The 15,324-nt window shown below is 38.5% G+C and overlaps 1 protein-coding gene across 1 annotated transcript in view; it reads left to right on the top strand.

Moving 5' to 3' along the window:
* Window positions 1–15,324, top strand: part of Ncor1 (nuclear receptor corepressor 1) — a 136,397-nt gene that overhangs the window by 39,566 nt on the left and 81,507 nt on the right. The window contains exons 7-10 of the mRNA XM_029545802.1: window positions 6,778–6,834; window positions 7,573–7,625; window positions 9,939–10,005; window positions 12,947–13,119. Of these exons, the coding sequence (XP_029401662.1) occupies window positions 6,778–6,834; window positions 7,573–7,625; window positions 9,939–10,005; window positions 12,947–13,119 (350 nt within the window). The remainder of the gene's footprint in view (window positions 1–6,777; window positions 6,835–7,572; window positions 7,626–9,938; window positions 10,006–12,946; window positions 13,120–15,324) is intronic.

Genomic DNA, 15,324 nt, shown 5'->3' with positions numbered 1-15,324 from the left:
GTCTCTCTGTCTCTCTCTTTCTTTCTTTCTTTCTTTCTTTCTTTCTTTCTTTCTTTCTTTCTTTCTTTCTTTCTTTCTTTCTTTCTTTCTTTCGACAGGCAGTTACCATGTAGTCCTAGATGACATGGGCCTCTATACTTGGCTGTGTAGACTCCGCTAGCCTCTTAAGTTGAAGCAACCTCTTGCCTTTGCCTCCTGAGTGTTATGGATCACTATGCTTGCTTGCTAGCTTAAAACTCACAGACTTCTGCTTGCCTGTGCCTCTTATGCTAGGAACAAAGGGTTGTGCCAGTATGCCTTCCCTGCATGCTTGCTAATATTTGCTTATGGTGCATTTAATATCAAAGCCTAATTCGTCACAGTTCAGTACAAATGACCTTTGGATGCGGAAAAAGAATTTCATTATTAGCCTGAGAGTTAATAACTGGGTTATGACTGACCATAAAATGTTCAGTGTGGACTTTGACCTTTAACTGGATTTTGCTTTTTCATTTTTACTAAAACAATTTCTTGTTTTATTCTCTAAATTTGGAAATTTTGACAAATTAGGAAATCCAGGACATAATTCTGTGAGTTGGGCTTGTAATGACAGTATTGTTTTTTGATCAGTAACCTCGGAGTAAAAGTGAAACTCCCCACTTCTTCTCTCTCTTTTTTTTTTTAAAGATTTATTTATTTATTATATGTGAGTACACTGTAGCTGTCCTCAGACACTCCAGAAGAGGGCGTCAGATCTTGTTACGGATGGTTGTGAGCCACCATGTGGTTGCTGGGATTTGAACTCCAGACCTTCGGAAGAGCAGTCGGGTGCTCTTACACACTGAGCCATCTCACCAGCCCCCCCCCTTCTTCTCTTACTTCAATATAACGAAAACTTGGCATCAGAGAAGCTTCACAATGAACTTCCAGATGTCCTTAAGTTAGAACATATAGTTTAAATGTTATGGAAGAAATAACTAATAGTAACGGTAATGTCAAAATCAGGATTATTGTTTAAATTCATTTTCTTTGTTCTAAGTTGATTTATCAGAGTAAATATGTTTTATACATATTGTCACGAGCATAGCAGGCAGATCTGAAAGTATATTGTCCATACACAAAGCAACTGTTAGAAGAGGTGTGCTGTAAATTGGCTAGCTATCTTAGAACACAAACGAGTTCTCTTAACCCCCTGCCAGCCCTCCTCCCAGTTTTCAGGCCAGCCCCTTCAAATGTTTCTCCCAACCGTTCTTCCCTCAGTCTGCTTAAAAAGAAACAGCCCTTCTCCCAGTTTTCCCAACGCTAGCAGCTCCAAATGATGACAACTGTTCTAGCCTCTTTGCTCAGCTTAGCTTCTTCTGGCTCAGCTCTCTTCTAACAATATCTTCTTCTACACCAGCTGCCTTCTCTTCTCACTCTGCTAACCCAATTCATTTTCTCAGTCTCAGTTGGCTTTTTAATATCCTTTCCTATTCCCAGAAATCCAAGAGGCATCCAACACTGTTCCTAGCATGTTCAAGACCTTGGTCGGCCCTAGCATCACTGTAACAGTTTAAAGAGAGTGAGGCGACCCTTCAATACTTACATAGGCAAAAAATTAGATTGCCATCAGATTCTGGACAATAGTTTAGGCCAGGAAAAAAAAAATGGAACAGTCTTAAGAGACTTAAGGTATGAAATGTGAACAAACAATAGTAAGAAGGCTTATAGAAAAAGTTATAGAATAATAGTTAATAGCAAGAAATTAGAGACTATTGTTCTTATTAGCACTTCCTAAAGAATGGGTAAGTGAATGAGTTGTAGGTAATTAAGATAAGACAGTTCTTAGGATAAGGACTAGCATTATAAACAGTGTTTATCTGAAGAACCAATTCTAAATAAGTGTCAAGAATACATGATGGGTAAAGCTATGTTCTTATCTAATGCAGATATAGTATCGCAGTAAAAAGTGTGTCAGAATGGGAAGTCTATTTAAAAAATGCTTTACTATACTTCTGTATATTATGTTCTGTGGAGTTATGATGCTAAAATATTCGTATTTCTATTCTGAGCCTTTTATCTCAATGATATGTTCTACAGTTCTAGATGAATAACAAAAAGTGGGTGCTGGGGAGATGCTTCAGTCTGTAAAGTGCTTGCTGGACAAGCTTGAGGATATAAATTCATATCCCCAACATTCATGTAAAAGCTGTGAGGGAGAGCATTTACCTGAGATCTGAACACTGGGGAAGTAGAGCTAGGAATATCCTTGGGTCTTACTGGCCAGCCAGCCTAGCCAAATTAGTGAGGTCCAGTTTCAGTCAGAGACCCTGTCTCCTCCCCCACCCCCTCCAAAGTATGCTAATCAACCAAAGAGGACACAGGATATGCACATGCACTATACATATACACTAACAAAAAGTAAGGTGGGGAAGAGGGAAAAATTGAATTCATCATTAAAAATATATAAAAGTAATTTTGAACTCCTATATTTGTGTATCTATTTGCATAGATAGTTGAGAGTCATATATAAAGTATACTTCTATGTGGTAAATGTCATAATGCTGGTTAAATATAGGCAATTAATTCTTAACTGGTTGGGCTTAGAATAGGTAGAGTTTATTGAATGGCTAGAATAAGCTACATGAAGATGTATTTAATGAAGTTGGAAGACAGTAAGGGAAGAGTGATAAGTATCACCTCATCCTATACCTAGAGGAAGGCTGTAGCTCAGAGTAGACAGTTTGCCCTTTGTTTGAGAAGAGGGGAAGAAGAGGGTTTATGGTATAGTTCTGGTTTTTATGAAATAACCTTCAGAGTCTGGTGGTGGTAGCATATGCTAACCACCTTTAATTCCAGCACTCAGGAAGCACAGGCAGGTGGATCCCTAAGTTTGAGACCAGCCTGGACTTTAGAACAAGTTCCAGGATAGCCAGGGCTATACAGAAAAAAACAAAGTAAATCAAACCAATCAAGAAAAGAAATACCCTTCAGTACTACGTTACTAGGTCTAGTGACCTTCTTGGCCATTTTTTTACCTGTGTTAAAACAAGAGATTGGAGCTGATAGATAACTAAACTTGTTTTAATGTCTAAGATTTTAGTATTAGTTTATTTTAAAGTAAAATGGATTCAGTGATACTTGTTACATTTTAAAATAAATTATTGTACCCGCTAAACAATTCTAAATTAGTGAATGTTGTAGTTCTCTTAATTGGGATGTGAAGACTGAAAAATTATTAAAATTTGATAGAGAACTTAATTTGTGTGTGTGTTTTTTTAAAAGATTTATTTATTATATGTAAGTACACTGTAGCTGTTTTCAGACACACCAGAAGAGGGCATCAGATCTCATTACGGATGGTTGTGAGCCACCAAGTGGTTGCTGGGATTTGAACTCAGGACCTTCGGAAGAACAGTCAGTGCTCTTAACCACTGAGCCATCTCTCCAGCCCAATTTGTGTTTTTATTTATATAAATGTTTTCATTAGATAGTGAGATAAATGTTTCTTAATATCCACTATCAAATCAGAAATTCCTTTTAGACCTTTTCTGTTTTGATAATTTCTTTTCGGTTTCTTGTTCCTTCTGCAGACTAAGACTAGCCAAATTTCATGTCTCAGTATGAGACCTAGCTTCCTACTTTTTTTTCATGTGTGAGGAATGTTCTTAACTCACTCTTAGTAATTGTCAGAATGTTTTCTTTCAGATATTTTCTTGGTATACCTTGTAGTTGTTCTTCTGTAGTTCTCTAATGATAGCAGGTGCTCCTAGAGTAGTGGAGGGGAGCTCCTCCGGGTGTTTCTGCCAGCTCTGGGGTGCTTTCTAACACCTGCCCTGTCCTTATGCCATAGTAACAGAAGTACATCTTTCACTTACTCCTTCTATAGTGGCTGTAAGTGCTTCTTTCTGTTCAGATGGAAGGGTATCCTGAGACTCAGAAGCCATGTAACCATACAGCTCGAGGGGAGAAGGTGTCCCAGTGGAAGGGCATCCTGAGTCACTGGAGTTCAGGAACCACACAGCTCTGAGGATGCCTCCTCAGCAAAGGCACTGAACTCTCTGGGGAGGTATTCCCAGCTGAGCTGAGAAGCCCGGGGGCTTCAGCCCTGCTCTTTCTTCACTTCTTTTCTTCACTGCTTCATTGCTTCTTCCAATGAGAGAGTCACACCAGGCAGGAAATCTCACGAGAGAGATTTATTGGAGGGTCCAGGGTATGGAAGGATGAATCTAGGGATGTCTGCCTTCTGCTCTCAGAAGTTGGGCAGCAGGAAATTAAACAAAGGCCTATATTTCGGGGGGTTGGGATTTTCAGGGCACAGATTTCCAGATTGAGGATTGGTAGGATTCCAAGTCCTGAATTTGGCAATCTCAGGGTTTGGTGGATTTTTCTGTTCAGGGATTGGTGGTTTTCTTCACCCGCTTTTCCTTGCATCAGGTCCATGGGTTAGGGTGGGAAGTCCTCAGCTGGCTTTTGCTGAGGCTCCATCTCTGGGGGAGCCTGGAGAGGAGGTGCTGCCACTGTTAACTGCTCTGGCAATGGTCTTTCACCAAGGCTCTAGGCTAAGGCAAGAAGGAAGGTGTCACTGCATAGCTCCTCAAGAAGGCAGTAGGCAGGGGCAGGAAAGGTATGGTCACTGTGGACAGCTCCTTTGAAAGTTGTAGCCTGAGGATATATGGCACCTCCTTATTCACGGGAGCTGCCATTTTTAAAACCTCCTGGGGGTGCGGGAGCATCTTACTGCAGCTGTAGGCTGGGACAGGAAGGAGGGCTGGCCACCATAGATTTGAGCATCTTTGCACTACAGCGGCAGTCTCAGTACTTTGGGAATTTTGCTCATTGTGGCTGAAGTAATAGTCGCCATTATGTATAAAAAGTCTTTCCTTTATTTACAAGGGTGAGGGGCAGGGGGATTGCCTAAAAGGAGACCTTTAAATCTGGCATCAGGAGAGAAAAGTTACCTTGGTTCATGTTTAAACGTTTTCTCTCTAAATGAACTATTCCCCTGAACTATGCTTTTTTTTTCCCAAACAGTTTGAGTTGCTTTATCTCTGTTCAGTTTTACATTCCCAGAATGTTTGTAGGTGCTCCAGTTTCAGAATAAAAATATCTAAGGTAATTGTGGTTAATATGTAATGGAGAAGATTGTTGAAATAGTTTTTATTTAGGCTAGATGATTTGCCACAGAATATGGCACAGAAGAAAGAAATGTTGGACTGAGGGCAACTGTGCAATCACATCTTTCTCCTTCCATGGAGTCTTGCGAACACACTCAGGTCTTCAGGCTTATTCATCAAGTGCTTTTACCCACTGAGCCGTTTCACTGGCCCTGTCTACTGTCTAACCTTCCTACCAGAGGTTTTCAGTGTTCCATTAAGTGTTTTTTTTTTTGTTTGTTCATTTGTTTTGTTTTTCGAGACAGGGTTTTTCTGTGTAGCCCTGGCTGTCCTAGAACTCACTCTGTAGACCAGGCTGGCCTCAAACTCAGAAATCCACTTGCCTCTGCCTCCGGAGTGCTGGGATTAAAGGCGTGCGCCACCACTCCCCGCTCCATTAAGTGTTTTTAATACCTTTACTCCACGTTGTTTAGTCTGTCTTTAGGCAATTTAGTGTTATACATGAAGCACACTTGTCCTTTAACATCCAGCTCAAGCATTCTTGTCTCTGAGTCTGTAGGGATGTTCTGTCTAGACTGGGGTTATTTTCTCCACTATTGTTTCCTTAGTGTCTAGTAGGTGCTGGCACATAGAACACATTTAGTATGTGTTTGTGAATTAATTACTTCCATGTGTAGACTTAGACTAAAAGTATATGAAAATGTGAGAGGGGTGTGTGTGTGTGTGTGTGTGTGTGTGTGTGTGTGTGTGTGTATAGTGCAACAAATTGAGCCCAGGGCCTCAGGCTAGGTAAGTAATTTTATTAACTGGGCTACATATCCAGCACAATTGGGTGATTTTATGTTTAAACAAATTTATGTCAAACAATTCATTTATAGGCTAAAACTTATTTGTTTGTTTATTTATTTAATTTCACATGTGTATTTGTGCCAACGATGTGTGACGTGTGACACACAGAGAGGTCAGATGACGGAGTCAGTTCTTTGTTTGATTATATGGGTTCCAGGATGAGACTGTTGACAACAAGCACTTTAAGTTACTACACATCTTCTTACTGACCCAGTTAAATTGTTCTTGGCAAGGAAGATCCTGTTACAGGGTACTTTGGTTTCCGTTATTTTACTTTTGAATATGGCATGTTAAATATGTGATTAAATTTTTATTTTGCTCGAAGTAATGCTCAGAATAAAACTAGCTATTTCTTGTTCTTCAGTTAGTATGTAGGTTTCCTTGTAACTATAAAAAAGAGCATTATATGTTTATTTTGGAACTTTATGCTTTTAGATATTTATTAACAACAGCATGAGTTAAATATTTAAAATATTTGGGATATATTTCCCAATTTAAATTTTATTCCTTCTCTCTGAATTCTCAATATTAACTTCTTAATTGTTTAGATGTTATTTTTACTACAGATACTTGATTTTGAATAGAGATTTGATTGAATTTGGTAAGAAAACCCTATGAAAATTTAAATTACAGAATGCAGGTATCATAGCTCAGTGGTAGAACACTTGTCTTATATGCATGAAACTCTGGTTCAATCCCTAGGATAAGTGGGAAATTAGAGAGTGTTTCCGCATAAAGTAAGATAAATTCAGCTGTAGATTAGTCTTAGGTAAGTATTTTCAAATAGGCAGTTATTTTTCTTTAAGGTAATGTAATTTTAAATTATACAATGCAATAATGTTTTTCTCCTTAGAAAAAAGCAGAAGAAGCTCATAAAATATTTGAAGGTCTTGGCCCAAAAGTTGAACTGGTAAGAAATCCCTGTTTTCACTTGTAGTATTGTTGGGTTTTTTTGTTTGTTTGCTTTTTTTTTTAAATAATTTTTCTAAGTGAAACATTCATTTATTTTTGGATAAAAGTCATCCAAAAATGTTTGGGCAGAAAGTTGTTACAATCTGAAGACAGTTGTGAGTGAGCCTGATTCCCTTTGCCTGAGAATTACACTGAGCATGTTTTGTCTGAACAGCCATTTGATCCCTTCAGGTATGTAGGAAGAAATAACTAAGGAAAACAGAAGTGAGCTAGCTTACTGAGCATGCTGGTAGGATAAGGACACTGTGGACTTCTCCTTTGCCTTTGAAATTAGTACGATGAGGCTTATTTCTCATAATTTATAGCAGGTTTGAAGAACAGCAGGGCGGTGGTGGTGCACACCTTTAATCCCAACACTTGGGAGGCAGAGGCAGGCGGATTTCTGAGTTCAAGGCCAGCCTGGTCTACAAAGTGAGTTCCAGGACAGCTAGGGCTACACAGAGAAACCCTGTCTCAAAAAAACAAAAACAACAACAACAACAACAAAAAAAAGCAAAAGAAAACTTTCTTACTGAAGTAAGTAGGAGGTAGGATTACAGGGAAATCTGACAACTGCAGGTTTTGTTGGGGTACAGTGATACAGGTCCACTTAGGTAATCTCACATTAAAATGTTTTTTCTTTGTTGCTATAACTATATAGAACACTTTACACATAAATATGTCATTTATTTTATAGCCACTCTATAACCAGCCATCAGATACCAAGGTGTACCATGAGAACATCAAGACGTAAGTACTTACCATCTTTGGAGTTCAATTAAAGAACATGCATTCTATAAAGAAGTCACTTTTGTTATCTGCGGACATTATTATAACATTGTAGGTGTGTTTTAGATTTGTGTAATTTGCTGTTGTTTTACTATATGTTATCTTCCTCTGGCTTTTTGGGGGTTGGGGTAACAGATTTGAGTTTCCGAGGCCAAAAAAATGAAATAAATTATTGCATAAAACTAGCTGGTTTTATGATCTGCTAGTAAAAAAGAAAAAAAAAAAAAGGTGAATACTTAACATTGAAACGGCTTACCTTGAGGCTTGAATTCTTTGCCTCCTGTTTTGTGTTTTTTTCAGTGGAGTACCTGCAAGGCGCATGATGAAGTAAGATAATGAAGCTTTTTCATTTAAGACTAGTGATGACACCGTCCCCCACCAAGCCACATCTGCCATTGCAAAGTAGAAGTGCCACGGATCATTTTATCATTATTCAAAACCCTATTCTAGGGAAATCCCTTCCATGACTCTTGCTAATGACGGTATTTGTAGACCCTTCTGCCATTTAATGTCCTGGTGCCTTGGAAGGCTCAGTCCCCTCATGTGGGTGAGGAGGCTGTTCCAGAATGTAGTTTGCTTTGCCTTGCTCATCCTAGTACCAGGCCTTTTATGGATGCAGATCTTGGAATAAGAAAATAAGTGAAAAATGAACTTAATTTCTTGATCTGATTGAAGTAAGAGAAGCTAGATAGGCTTTTTTTTTTTTAAATTGTTTAATTATCATACTTTTAGAGAATTTTAGGTGAAGTATTAACAGTTGGTTACAAAAATGTGATATTTCTATTTATTTGCATTTAAAAGTATATCAGAACCTTAAAATTATTTACTATTACAGTTACTAATGAGCACATTATTTATATTTTTCCTTTTACTTTCTGAGACTGTGTACAATAATTGACTACTTTGCAGAACTGGTGGCAAATATATTTGCATGGTAGTATGCATGACAACTATTTAGTAATTTTAATTTCTGTTAAGTATGTAGTTCATAATAAAAGTCATCTATTTAAGAATTTTTCTTTGAGATATTGCCATGGTCTTGAGACCCTTTAAGACGACATAAAATACATTTTGATTTAGAACTACTTAGCTCTTTAAATGTTTTTAAAAGGAGGATACCAGATATAATTTAGTTGACTATTTTCAGTGATTTACCCCCTCAAAGCTTCAGTTTGTGTTTTGTCTTCTCTCCCTCAATGTAAGCTGGGAAGCTGCACTGTTTGCTTTTCTGTTCTCCACATTGCTTGTGTTAGACTGTGCTGAGATGGGTTACTGACTAGCTGACTTCACTTAAGTTCTTAGTAAACGTTTAACATTTTATTTATGAGGTGACATTTATTTTTGAGTAGCATATAATTGCAATAAGAATAAATTGGCATGTAGTGATGGTCCTACTGTATGTTACTTTTGAAGTACTTAGATGCACACATTTTCAAAAATCATTCAGTAGCTATTCACCAATCTTTGCTTTGTATGAAATACCAAGTGTGCCTTTTAAAAATTTTATCTCTTGACTGCTTTGTCATACTGCCAGCTACTGATTGTCTATGCATATTTGAGTGAAGCCAGTGTCATTGTTAGTCCCGAGTGACAGATAATCCATGAATTTATTTCTACTTTCATTGGCTTTGTATTTATGTCTGAATAATCAACTTACAGTTATTTCTGGAAGTAGGTGGGGTATAAATATTTATATATTTGAACCTGCATGATGTTGTTTTAGAAGATCACAGTGCTTCCAACTTAAAAAGTGGTGATGTTACATTAAGACATGTGAGAAAATTTTCTGTCTTGTCAGATTGTTGCTCCATAGAGTCTGTTGTATCATATCAGTGGAATAGAAATCTTCTGTTTTGAGCAGAAGTCACCTCTTTGTAAATATGTTGGTGTGCATTCTCCTTTCACGAGGGAAGTACCTGCTAAAGGTTTCTTTCCCCTTTACTTACCTTTCTCAGAGTATATTCAAAGATGCTTGTATCATCAGAATTCTTAAGAATTAGTTACCCCTTAATTATGATTTGAAAATAATGTCTTAAAGTCAAATGCATGAATTGAAAATTAACTGTATTATCTTGTTATAGAATGGCAGGAATTTTAGTCCTAAGTGGAAAAATTATGGAGTTTATTTTGCAGGGTGAAAAATAAATTAAGATTAACTCTGATTGCACCATAAATTTTTAAGTGGTTTGCCTACCTCCAATGTCTGGAGAAAGGGATCACGTCATTAAGTTGTGCTTTTTCTTAATGTTCTGCAACCATATTTTTCTCTTCTAGAAACCAGGTGATGAGGAAAAAACTCATTTTATTTTTTAAAAGAAGAAATCATGCAAGAAAACAAAGGGTGAGGTCCTATCCTTGTTAACTGAAATTTGTACAGCTTTCCCATTCATGTCATTTAGGCACTTACTTTCCCATGAGCGATCGAGCCTTGATTGTATTGAGAACAAGTACTGATTTAGAAAGTGACTATGACTTATGTGGGACACAAATTCAATTCTAATCCTAGTGACATTGTAATACCATATTTAACATCATTATCAAATTAATTTCATTAGTTATCTATGTAATATTTTCATTCAGCAAAATGGTGAGTAGTCAAAATAAAAGTAGGATGGTGCGCTTTCAGTCTGTTAGGGCTCAAACAAATCTCGGTAAGTTATGGTCATGCTAATGAGATAATTACTCTTCCATCCTTACAAAAAACTGCTCAGTCTTCAAACTGGAATAGTTTCTCATTTAATTACACAGTTCGCTCTCTAGTAGTTCTATGCTTATAATCATAAAAATAATTTTCAGAAAATATCCTTATTTTTGTAATACTAATTTTATAGACACATTTAAGTTTAGATTTTTAATGAAATGAAGTTCTTTGAACCTGTTTTAGAAATGAACTTTACCTTATGTTTAATGGCCTAACAGCTTAACAACCGTAAAGCACAAGAGACAGCAGCTTTTATTTGGTGTAAAATTTCTGTAGTTCACATTTACCAATCTTATCTTTTAGATACTATCTTAAAAAACTGGGGTTGAATATTTTTTCCCAAGAACCTACTAATATTAAGTGAGAAATCAGCTTTTTTTGTTCGTCCATTTAACTGTATTTGTGGGACTTGCTAAATTAGTCTTAGTGATGAAATCACTGGCAGATAAACTTTTTCATGCTTTGGAATAGTTGTAGTTTGTTTGTTTACTGATTTGTTTAATAAACATTTATCAGTTGTGGACAGTGTTCCATGTATTATTCCAGAAAAGCAAGTAAGGTAGTCATATTGTTTTGCTCTTAGGGAGCAGATATGCCAGCGGGCAGGTTCAGTATTGTGATCATAATGTGATCTCATGCATACAACTGACTGCAAGAGTATAAAGCGGGATGCCTAAAGCAGATACGAGTCAAGGGCCACTAAACAGGGAAGCCACGATACTGCAAACGTACAAAAGCAGAGGAGGCAGATTAAATAAAACATGACAGGCTTAGCTAGCCTGCTAAGTTATAGTGAGTGAGCTGGGAAGTGGGAGTCTTGATGAGGATGCTGGCATTCAGTGGTATACTGTCCTGGAGGTCACCTTCAAGATTTTGTGTAAGATTCTGAGGCACTTACCATGTTTTTAAACTGAGGATGTATGAGGTTCAGGTTTGTATTTTAATTATTTACATCTGGGGTTCCAAATGTTACTCGGTGGTATAGTACTTGCCTAACATAAATGAAGCCTTGGATTGGATCGCTAGTACCAAATGAACTATATGGTATCACATGCTTATAATCCCCACTCAATAGGTTGAAGCAGGGAAATCAGAAGTTCAAGTTATGGTCAGTTACCTAGTGGGTTTGAGGCCATCTCAAGATAGAGGAAGCCCTGTATCAAACAACAAAAGAATTTCCATCTGGTTGCCAAAGTGAGAATGCATGGGAAGATCTGAACACTGACCTAGCATGAGCCAGGCCCTGGCTTCCATCTCCTCTGCTTTGGAAAGCAACAGAAATGATGTGAACCACATTTACTAGATGATTGCTTCACTCTCGGTGATGATGGTGTTGACTTGAATTAAGTAGGTGGGAGGAAAGAGAGAGAGAAAATGTGAAGTGCACACAAGGCAAATGGATGTTGGAAGGAGTGGTGAGGGAATGGCACGAGGAAGAAATACTCTCCTGTCCAGTCTCTCTTAAGGTGACCAATGTTAGCAGTGTCCCCATGGCCCTTCTCACTTTCCTTTATCCAGTATCAGATATTCACATAGTTCTATAACCATAATGGAAAGTTTTTCTGCCTTTTAAATCACTTATTTAACCACAGTATTAGTTCTTGAGTTCATGTTTTTTACCAGATTTCTTTTTAAGCTAATTCTAGCCTTTTCTGTGCTATCAAAAAAATTGACTAGTTAACAACAGCAACAAGAACAAAAAGGGTGAACAACCCAATGGTAGAGAAACTGTTAAATGTGCATGTTTTCTCTGACAGTTTGGATAGGTACCAATACAGTACCAATAGCTGCCTTTAAGAGTGATTGGAACGGTGGTTTTCAACCTGTGGGCTGTGACCCCTCTGGGCTCTAGCTGCCCCTTTCACAGCAGACGTTGACTAAGGCTATTGGAAAACATAGCTACTTCATTATGATTCATAACAGAAGTAAAATTAGTTATGAAGTAGCAATGAAAATAATTTTAAAAGGCTGGAGAGATGGCTCAGTGGTTAAGAGTACTGACTGCTCTTCCAGAGGTCCTGAGTTCAATTCCCATCGTGGCTCACAACCATCCGTAATGAGATTTGGTGCCCTCTTCTGGTGTGTCTGAAAACAGCTACAGTGTACTTATATACAGTAAATAAATCTTTTAAAAAAAAAAAAGAATTTTATGGTTGGGGGTCAGCACAACATGAGGAGCTGAAATAAAGGGTCACTGCACTAGGAAGATTGAGAAACACTGGATTAGATGATAAACTATGTAAATGTTTTTCTTTTTCCTTTCTTTTTAATGAGGCATGTTATCAGGAATATAAAAATAGCAGGTCAGACACTACTAGTTGTGGTTGTCAGTGAGTTTGTTAATTTGTATAGTGCTAATGGTTAGTAAAATCTCCAGGGAAAGTATTCTTGGTGGGTTCATCTAAGGGAATGGCTCCATTTCTCCTGTTAGACCAAGAACAAATTGTCATTTGTAGCTGAGTCACAGAAGCCAAATGTACTTCTGATTCAATTTAAGAAATGGGATATATTTCAAAGGGTTAGGCTTACCAAATCATGAGTTCAGTTTAATTGTTATTAATTTGCTATGGGTGTTTAATAGGAACAAAAAATCTGCCAGCGTTATGATCAGCTCATGGAAGCGTGGGAGAAAAAAGTGGACAGAATAGAAAATAATCCTCGGAGGAAAGCAAAAGAAAGCAAAACGAGGGAATACTATGAGAAGCAGTTTCCAGAAATTCGAAAACAAAGAGAACAGCAAGAAAGATTTCAGCGGTATGTGGTTTGATGTTTAGTAATTGTGATTTTTTTCCCCTTCAAATCATAAAGATTTTTTTAAAATTTAACTTTGTATTGATTGTGAATTTCACATCATGTACCTTATTCCCACTCATATTTCTCTTCCCTTTGTACCTGTCTTCCACCCTTGCCCCCAGAAGAAAGTAGGAATCTCACTGTGGGAGCTGTAGTGTGTCATAGTGTGCCCCACAGAATATCCTTTTGTCCACACTTCTTTGCCTGCAAATGTTTATTGCAATGACTCCTTGGTCTGGATCAAGGCCTCTGGCTTCTGTTACACTGTCAGCGCTGGATCCTCACTGGGATATCCTCACGAATATTCTGTTGTTACCCTGTGTCATGGAGATCCTGCTGCTTTGAATCTGTAGGATGGGCCCCTTCGAGTGTTCATTGATGGGGCAGATGTTGGGGTGGGTCAACTCAAAGCCCTAAATCTGGGTCTGGGTGGCATCTGAGCTAATAAGCCTGCCATATTTCTTGCACCCACACCACCAGGGAGGGCTCTCCAGCACTGCCTCAGCTAGCTCACCCAATGATTCAGGCAAGGGGCAGAGCTAGCTCTCTCACTCTCATACCCTCTCCTGTGGCCGTGCCAGCAGGGCCGCCAGGTGCAGGGCCTGTTCTCCCAAGTGCCACTGCAGGTGAGGGGCTGGGTGGTTTTTTTGTTTTTTTCGAGACAGGGTTTCTTTGTATATGTCCTGGAACTCACTTTGTAGACCAGGCTGGCCTCGAACTCAGAAATCCGCCTGTCTCTGCTCCAGGGTGCTGGGATTAAAGGCGTGCGCCACCACACCCGGCTTGTGGTTTTGTTTTTGAGACAAGATTTCTATAAGTAGCCTTGGCTGTCTTTGAATTTGATCTGTAGACCAGGCTGGCTTCAAACTCAGAGATTGGTCTGCCTCAGCCTCCTGGGTGCTGGGATTAAAGGTGTATGCCACCACTGCCTGCAAGAAATTTTAATTTTGAACTTAAGTTTTTAAAATTATATTTACTATTCATTTTGGGGGTTGTATGTGGGAGGCACATGTGCTGCAGTAAAGACTGATCTGATGTGAAGGTTAGAGGACAGCTTGTGGGAGTAGGTTCTCTGATCTCATCAACCAGGGTTAGCCCAGTCCATCGCATCTAATGGCAACCCCATGGACCATTTTGCCAGCTCTGAGGATCATTTCTTAGTGAATTTAATATTATTTTGTATATTTAATTTGCATGTCAAATCTAAGTGAATATTTTTCTTTAACTGTTTTATGCATGCAAATGAATGTTTTTGCCTGTGTGCCTGTCTGTACCATGTACATGACTGGTAGCCAGGGAGGCCAGGAGGCCTTAGATTCCCTTGGAACTAGAGTTATAGCCAAGTGTGAGCTGCCATGTGGGTGCTGGGAATTGAACCTGGGTCCTCTGGAAGAGCACCCTGTTCACTTTAACTTCTGAGCAATCTCTGTGCCCTAGGTCTTTAATTCGTTTTTTTTTTTTCCCCCCCTTCACCTTTGCGACAGAGTATGGAGTAGGTCAGTAGCCCTGGCTGACTTGGTATTTTACTATGCGGCTGTGACCGTTCTGCCTCTACGTTTCAAGTGCTGGCATTACAAGTTCCTGTGTGTCACCATGCCTAGTTTATGCAGTACTGGGGATTGAACCCAGGACTTTGCATGTTAGGCAGGCAAGCACTCTGCCAATTGAGCCAAATCCTCCCTCATCTTAAGTCTTTAATTCTTGAAAGTACTAATTTTCTTCAAAATGACAGTTAGTAAGTTACTGAATGTTCCTTAATAATCAAACATAATGAAACAGCATGAAATTGATTATTGAATCAAGAAATTATGTGGGGATGAAAGATGGCTGTGTGGTTAAGAGTCCTTGGTGTTCCTGCAGAGAACCCAGGTTTGGTTATCTATGATCTGATGCCCTCTACTGGCCTTTGTTGTTTCCAGGCATGTGTGTTGTACACAGACAGAAATGGAGGCAAGACACTCAGACACATAAAATAAAAATAAGATTTAAAGAAAAATTCTTTGTGGGTGGGGAGTTTAGTAGATAAATTTTGACTCATGTATGTATTTATTTTAAAGAGAGAGTCTTTTTATGTAACCTCGGCTGTCCTCAGACTTGCTATGGAGGTCTGTCTGTCTTACGTGTAACCTCGGCTGTCCTCAGACTTGCTATGGAGGTCTGTCTGTC

Source organism: Mus pahari, chromosome 14, assembly GCF_900095145.1.
Source record: "Mus pahari chromosome 14, PAHARI_EIJ_v1.1, whole genome shotgun sequence".
Classification (NCBI taxonomy): domain Eukaryota; kingdom Metazoa; phylum Chordata; class Mammalia; order Rodentia; family Muridae; genus Mus; species Mus pahari.
The sequence above is the reverse complement of the archived record's forward strand: the minus strand, read 5'-3'. Positions and strand labels throughout refer to the sequence as shown.